This window comes from Quercus lobata, chromosome 2 (assembly GCF_001633185.2).
Source record: "Quercus lobata isolate SW786 chromosome 2, ValleyOak3.0 Primary Assembly, whole genome shotgun sequence".
Lineage (NCBI taxonomy): Eukaryota > Viridiplantae > Streptophyta > Magnoliopsida > Fagales > Fagaceae > Quercus > Quercus lobata.
Genome location: NC_044905.1, coordinates 16421735 through 16430151, shown reverse-complemented (window position 1 = coordinate 16430151; position 8417 = coordinate 16421735). Strand labels below are relative to the sequence as shown.

The 8417-nt window shown below is 32.6% G+C and overlaps 1 protein-coding gene across 1 annotated transcript; it reads left to right on the top strand.

The window, feature by feature from the left end:
- Positions 1–298: 298 nt before the first annotated feature.
- Positions 299–1430, top strand: LOC115977745 (putative calcium-binding protein CML19). Its single transcript, XM_031099764.1, has one exon. The coding sequence runs from the start codon at positions 534–536 to the stop codon at positions 1203–1205; it is 672 nt and encodes a 223-aa protein (XP_030955624.1). The 5' UTR covers positions 299–533; the 3' UTR covers positions 1206–1430.
- Positions 1431–8417: the final 6987 nt, after the last annotated feature.

Genomic DNA, 8417 nt, shown 5'->3' with positions numbered 1-8417 from the left:
CCGCGTGTCTACAATTGATTGCGGCTAAGCTTTCCCTATGGGCAAAGGATAGAATAGAATACCAAAAACAAAAACAAAAACAAAACAAAAAAGTCTCAAACTTTCATTAGTCAATTCCTCCGCAGGCAGCAGGAAACTTCCTTCACGCGCTGCCGTAAAGCTAAATCCAACTCATTTGTCTTATCAACAATTGAAGAGCCGGCTAAATATCAATCTCATGATAGCTCAACACCGTGTCCCGTGTAACTTATCCGGTATATATATATATATATATATATACCTATTGAAAGACCATAACTTAGCCAACTCATAAAGACCATAACTTATAAAAGTTTGCACGAATTTCTTGTCGTGTGCTCCAAAATATCCTCAGTTATTTCATGCTTTATTTCTCCTTTACTTTTTAGGATTCATTTTCCGCGTCTGTTTCGCTTTCAAATAATCATTGATAGCAAATTTCTCTCTTATATATATAGCAAAGAGGAAGAGCCAACCTTGTTCCATTCATTCAAACTAATTTCAAGTTCAGGTTTATGCACAAAATTTCAAAGTTCTTTGATTTAGCAAACTTCCTTCAATTAATCTCAGGTTTCATCATGAAGACCACACACACACTGACACACGATGCAGCTTCTTCGTCGTCTTCTTCTTCTTTCTCTTCTCCAACTATAATATTGGAAGAAAGGCGTACTTCAACCTCACCAAAAAAATCAGTTTTAAGAAGTTTAAGTTGTAAATTGTCTTCAAGAAGAAAGGCCAATAAGCTCTCTCTTTCATCAAGCAAAAACTACAGCAATGAGCTCCAAAAGGTGTTCGATTACTTTGATGAGGATGGGGATGGTAAAATATCTCCTTCTGAATTACAGAGCTGCGTGGGAACTGTGGGGGGCGAGCTGTCAATGGATGAGGCAGAAGCAGCTGTGAGAGCAGCTGATTTGAACGGAGATGAACTGCTCGACTTCGAGGAATTCCAGAAGCTAATGGACGGAGGAGGAGAGGAAGACAAGAATGTGGAGCTCAAAGAGGCTTTTGGCATGTATGAGATGGAAGGGTCGGGTTACATCACTCCCACAAGCTTGAAGAGGATGCTCAGTCGACTCGGTGAGTCCAAGTCCGTTGAGGATTGTAAAGCTATGATTCGAATGTTTGATCTCAATGGAGACGGCGTCCTAAGCTTTGATGAGTTCCAATCTATGATGCGTTGATTAATTCATATCCATTACTGTTCGCCGTAAATATTTGTACGATTCCTTTGGTGAATTGGTGATTGGTTTTTTGTTTTGTTAACACTTCATTCTTTTGCTTGTTACACATTTGTAAGGAAAATATTTCCATAATCTTGTAGAATAATCAGCTTATATTTTTCGACCTTTGTTTATACTGATGTATTATACAATATTCACTAGTTCAATCCTACAATATTCTATATATGTTTAGGCCCGCCAAAAAGGAAGTTTGAAATAACTAGTTAGTAAAGTAATAACACTCCAACTACCTGATGGCTAATCAGGTTCTGAAACAAATTTTCGGTATTTAGTATTTATATAAAATTTTATACACTTTACCGCACATATTAGAACAACTTGTGCTTGTGTTAAGTGATAATTAGATTGTTTTTCACCAAGTCCTAGTGATGGCCTCATATGTAAGTGATCTAATCCAATCTTAAATTGGCAAAAGTGAAAATTGTGGCAAAATGGGTAGGAAAGTGTGTGATCCTAAAAGAGTTGTGTTTATATTGACAGCTCTTGTGATTAACAATGGATAGGGGATTCAGTACACTTATTGAAGAGCATTGTTCACTCAATGCATCATTTTTAATTAGCGCGCACACTCTTTCTCATGTTCTCACTGCTCATCAACAGACCATAGCTTCTCTCTCTCTCTCTCTGCCACCAAATTGGTCTAAAAGATCTTGTGATCTTCAATGGGGAGAACAATGAATCCTCAAGTAGTGGTGCGAGGTTGGGCCGACTGTGAGAACAATGATGTTGCGATTTAATAGATTTGCAGCGGTGTGAGACTAGACCGACGCTTAAAACAACGATGTTGCACTGGTGATTAATTTGATGTTGGATCCGGTTGGGTTGATTTAGTTTTGATATGGTTGTGTTTTATTTTTATCTAGTTTGATGGTGGGTCGGCAACACTGATGGATGTTTGTAGGTGGTGATTTGAGAAAAAAAAAAGTGAAATTGGAGAAGGATGAGGTGAAAACAAATATTTAAGAAGATATGAAATAAGTTTTAAATGAAATTGTGATAGAGCATTGAAACTAATGTAGCTATTTGTAAACAATAGATTAGCTAAATTAATAAAAGTGAAAATTTTAGACTAAGTTTAGCTAAAAATTCATTGAGGCTGATGTGAACGCTTAATGAATCTAAATTTTTCATATTAGTATGAGTTCTAAACATTATTTAGATACCTTCACAAAAACACAAAAAAAAAGAAAAAAGAAAATGCCATCTTCACAAAGCAATATACTTTTGAAACCAAGTGACAAGGAAACAACACTGACATTTACTAACACATGTTATGGACACATAAATAAGTATATTATTGCTTACATACATAAAAGGAAAGAAACAGAAATCTCTGAAATTGAGTGTCTATTCTTTTGAGGTTAACCACAACTTTGCAAGGAATAGCGTTGTTGTAGTGCTCACACTGACACGCCCGATCCTCCCAAACCTTATCTTTAGGTACAGAGGCAATGCACGAGAAACTCAGGACCTGTTTGGGTAAGGATTTTTCATCACTCAATTTCCGTCACTCAATTTCCATCACTCATCACTCAATTTTTTACATCCGTTTGCCTTCATCACTCAGTTTTCATCACTCACTATTTTTCACACTATTTGGAGGGCCCACACCTGTCACAGTACAGTGTTTTTTTTTTTTTTTTTCACTAGCAGCTTCTTTTTTTTTTTTTTTCCCTCCTGGGTTGGCTGTTCGGTCTGGTTGGTTTTTTTTTTTTCCACTAAGTTTGGTGAGTCTAGGTACTTAAAAAAAAAAAAAAAGCCAAAACCCAGGAAAAAAAAAAAAAAAAGCCAATGCCAACCCAGGAAAAAAAAAAAAAAAAAGAGCCAACGCCAACCCAGAAAAGAAAAGAAAAGAAAAAAAAAAAGAGCCAACGCCAACCCAGAAAAGAAAAAGAAAAAAAAGGACAGCCAACGCCAACCAAAAAAAAAAAAAAAAAAAGACAAACAAAACAAACAGCCAACGCCAACCCAGAAAAGAAAAAAAAAAAAAAACAGCCAACGCCAACCCAGAAAAAGAAAAAAAAAAAAGTCAAAAGGTGGTCAAAAGTTGCGGCTGTGGGTCCCTTATGTGTGTTTATTTACGGAAATGCCATTGAGTTATGAGTTATGGAAACTGAAAACAGCCTTTTGTTGTTTTCAGTTTCCATAACTCATAACTCAAAAATCAGAGAATTGAGTGATGGAAACAGAGTTATGGAAACAGAGTTATCGTTTGGCCAAACAACCTTTTTGCTATGGGTCCCACCATTTTTGAGTTATGAGTTATGGAAACTAAGAATTGAGTTACGGAAACACTTAAACCAAACAGCCTCTCAGTTTTCCTGCTACGATTGGAAAAATTACTGCCAATTCGCTTGCATTACTTGATTACCTTTACTACCAAGTTGAGGTCTTGCTTGCAGTAGAACATTAATTGGGTGCTTGCTTGATTTGAATGTTGTTAAACATTCTTAGCTAGCGCTAGATCTTTGGGTCTTCTACAACGATTCTTAATCTATCCCATGCTCTGGACCTGGAACTAGAGAATGCCCGTGTAGTTTGGGTTGGGCATAGGGCTAGCTCAATACAATTTGAGCATGCTAGGGATAAGCCTTACAAAACTGAGGCGTAGTCAATAAAAAATATTGATTTAAACATTCATTTATTATGTTTCGGTGCCATATCAGTTTCTAAGTATTTTGTAATAACTTTAGCATTTTTCATTTACTTAATGGTGATTGGGTTGAATTTCTATTAATCTTAAATTTTTTTGTTGTGAAAAATGCTAAAATTAGTCCAAATTTTACTACAAAAAACTTACAAAATAATGTAAAAAATAATGCAATTGGTGGTACTTCAAAACGATAACAAATGAATATGAATTATATTTTTCTTATGATTGGTGACAACAATTTACACAACCTAAAAAATTAAATGTGTAAATTTAGAGTATCTCCAATAGATTAGCGAAATCTATTTTTTGGAGAACAAACCCCAAAAATCAACTCCAATAGATTCTCCAAATGCAAAACTTTTCCAATTTTTTTTTGAAGTTGCTACAGTGCTTCTCTAGATATAGAAAACACTGTACCAACTCCAAATGAATTTTTCTACTTAAAAAAAATCTTACAACTCAATAAAAAATAATTCTTTCTCTCTCCTCTCACAACGGCTACAAACACAACAATCCTTTCTCTTAAACATCTCTAAACTCAAGCATAATCAAAATACAAACTCAAAAACACAATCTTAAAATTAATCAAATCATAACAATAAAAGAAAAAAGAAAAGAAAAGAAAAAAACAAAGAGCTAGCAACGGTGGAGCAAGCAAGATTCTGCGTCTGCCTGTATCCTTCGATCAACGGTGGAGCAAGCAAGATATCTCTCGCTTGTTCTTTCTCTGTTTCTTATCAAATAGAGACCTAAAGAATGTTCTAGAATCAAGTAGAAAAAGAAAAATTAGAAAAAGAGAGAGCTAGAGAAAGAAAGAGAGAGAGAGAGAGAGAGAGAGTCAAGTAGAAAAAGAAAAAGAAGGGAGCTAAAATGGGTATACATGTGTGGTGGAGAAAAAAAAAAGAAAAAAAGAAAAAGAAAAAAAAAAGGTACGAATGGTTAAAATTGAAAGGAAAAATAATATAAAGAATAAGAAATGACAATTAAGAAATGCTACTACAATATTTTCACAATAAATCTTAAGTAACAGATTGTTATTAGCTAATATTAGTGAGTAAAAAAATAATTTCAGTGGTGGGTTCAAATTAAAGCTAGTAACAACTTTCCACATAAAATTTTGTTGTGATTTTTATGAAAATATTACGAAAAATGTTTTACATATAATACTTCTTATTGAAAAATATAATTACTAAGAATGAACATAGGAAGAATAAAGGATGATTAAAAAGAATAAAAAATGAATGAAAAAATAATATTTAAATGAGATGAAGAAATGGATGAAGAATTTTTTAAAAAGTGTATTTGAAAAATAGATAACTAAAAAGTTAAACATCACTGTTTGCTATCTAAACCATACAAAAATTTAGATAAATATGCTCTAACCTCGCAGATTTGGGAGAGCTTTCACTTGTTGGGGGTCTCAGACCTGACCCGAGTCACCTAGCTGGGTGGGCCTAGCTACCTGCATGATGTATCCAAGCTTCCATGTTTCGTACAAGTTTAAAATATAGTAATCTTTTTTCTTTTCTTCTGTTGCTAGAAAACACGCTTTCTTTAGACAGTTTTGACCGTCAATTGTTAAATATAAAATATCTTACAAAGGAAAGGCAGAGAGAAGCAAAGTTTAGGCGCGTTTGTTACGCGAGTTTGACATATTTTTAATTTTTCAATAATATTATATGTATTTTTACACACTTTTTTATTTACATATACTTTTAAAAAGAATTTTATTAATATGTGTTCTAAGAGCATATAATAATTTTCATTTTTAAAAAAAAAATTCTCAAAAATTGAAAAAATATTGACAACTTTTTCAAATTCCGAAAAAATATTTTCAAAAATAGATAATTTAATATGTGTCCTAAAAACACACATTAATTAAACACTTTTAAAAAAATAAAAAATATTATTTAAATATCTGTACCAAACGAGCCCTTAATATCTATTTTCCTTTATTTGATTGTTGTAAATAATTCCAATGACCATGTGTTTACCTACCGCTATTCTACGTCACTGCAGAGTGCCTCCAAGTCTACAATTACGATTACAAATGTGTAATCAATCGCAGTTAAGGTCTCCCTACGGTCAAAGGAAAGAACGGTATTAGGGGAAAATTTTTAAAATTCCCGAAGTGTCCCAAAAAGTCTCTAATATAGTTTGTGTTTGGAAATTATTGAAAAAGTTTTGTTTTGTTTTTTTACCTTCTGTCTTACGTTTGTTTGTTTGTTTTATTTTATTTATAATTTTAAATAATATAATTTTTATTAGTTTTTTTTAAATAAGTTATAAAAAACTATATTTTTTTATAGAATCTTTGCAAGTAAGCTACTAAAAATAAATTATTCTCAAATGGACAATGATGGCTTTAGGAATTTTTTTAAGATGATCATTAAGAAATTTAAATTATAAAAAATTTAATAAAGAGATCATTTGAATATATTAATGTTATAAAAAAACGCACAAAAATATATAGTATTACAATTTCTTTCTATTAATAAAGAGAAAAAGAGAAAATAGACGAATAACAAATAAAGTAGGAACTGAGAATGTTGAAATGAGAGTGATAAAGTGAGTGAGGGTCTGAAATAATAATAGAGAAGAAAAAAAAGGAGTTATTTGCTATAATTGAAAACCAAGTCGCTAAAGAGAGTAAAATTGTTGCAATTGCGCGCAAAACCAATGAGAGCATAACTGCCATCACACCAAGAAGAACTCACAACTAGTTTATCAAAAAAAAGAAAAGAAAAAAAAAAGAACTTACAATCACAATATTTTTATTGGTACCGTTTTTTAAGGAAAAATAAAATTATAGATTATTTTTATTGAATGGGTGAACGAGTTACAAATTTAAATTATTAGAGATTTTTATCTTTTTATTTTAGAATAGGCTTTTTGTTGAATAATTTGTTCTCTTATTATTCTTGTTATTTGGTCTAGTATTTTTTTTTTTTTTGGGTTATTTTGTTGATATTTGAGCTAATTTTTACTGATGTTATTAAGCTTTAAAGAAAAAGGGGGGGGGGGGGGGCTAAGGATTATGTTTAGAGGGCCAAAATTATTTTTGAAGTAATGCTATGTTCACAATATTTTTTATAATAAATCTTATGCAAAAAGCTATTATTGGTGTGTAAAAAATTGATGTCAATATTGGGTCTAAATTAGAATCATTAACAGCTTACCACATAGAATTTTTTGTGAAATTATTCTTAAAATGTTATGGATATAAGTATATAACATTAGGAACAAAGTTTACTACAAAATTGGTTGTAGTCTAAGGTTACAACCTTACTCAATAAAATAAACATTATTACATATTTTAAAAATCTAACCGTTAAATTGCATGTTTTTTAATACACATATCAAATTTTGTGTAGATTAGATATTATTTATTATTTGATCTATAAGCTTATATTTTATGCATAATTTTAAACTACAAAAACTTACAATTTAAATAATATATTATTGATCTTTAATTTTCTAGAAATTTTGCAAGTATGGAGGATAAAAGAAGAAGATGTAATCCAATGGTAAATTTGTCAAAATTCACCTCCTATAAAAAGATATTGAGTAAGGATGTAGTTTTAGGCTATAACCAATTTTGTAACTAAAATTTGTCCTAACATTAGTCTTATTTTTGTTGAATTCAAATAAGAGTGTTTAACATTTTTATTAAGATAGTTACAATAGGTTAATTTAGTATATAATTTTTTTTTTGGCAAGTTTTTTTTTTTCCTTTGCAAGTTAGGGTGCTACTGTATAGTAGAGCCAGCGCTGCAAATGGACAAAAATATCTGATCAACAATCGTCATGGTCTTCGTTAGAGCATCCACACTAGATGTGGTAAATGTGCCGAATGCCAAATATTTGGCACATTTACCACACCAAACACCAAAAACCATCTTTATCAGATGTTCCAAATGCTATAATTTTTGCAACATATGAACAGTGCCATTGCATATTTACCAGTGTACGGAGGAAATGGTATACTGATTAATATTTTTTTATTCTCTTTTCTCTCTCCTCTTTCTTCAGTTTATTATTTTCTCTTCTCTCTCACCTTTGTCATCGCCGATCCATCATCGCTGATCTCTCACCGGTTGCATTTTGCATCGTCATCGCCGATCTCTCCGGGCATCGTCATCGTCATCGCCGATCGGAATCGATGTGGGCATTGACGTTGAGGTGAGATCGGAGTGTTCGTCACGATCATGGGCATCGACGTTGAGATCTTGATCGTGGGCATCGACGTTGAGGTGAGGTGAGATCTTGATCGTGGGTTGCCGGTGCTAGTGGGTTTGAGTTGATCGGAGTCTTTTCTGGGTTTGAGTGCTAGTGGGCATCGACGTTGAGTTGATCAAGATCTTGATCGTGGGTTGAGGTGAGGTGAGATCTTGATCGGAGTGTTTTCTGGGTTTGAGTTGCTGTGTTTTCTAGGTTTGAGTTGCTGTGCTAGTGGGTGTTGCTCTGTTTTTAATGGGTTTTGTGGTGGGTTGTTGATG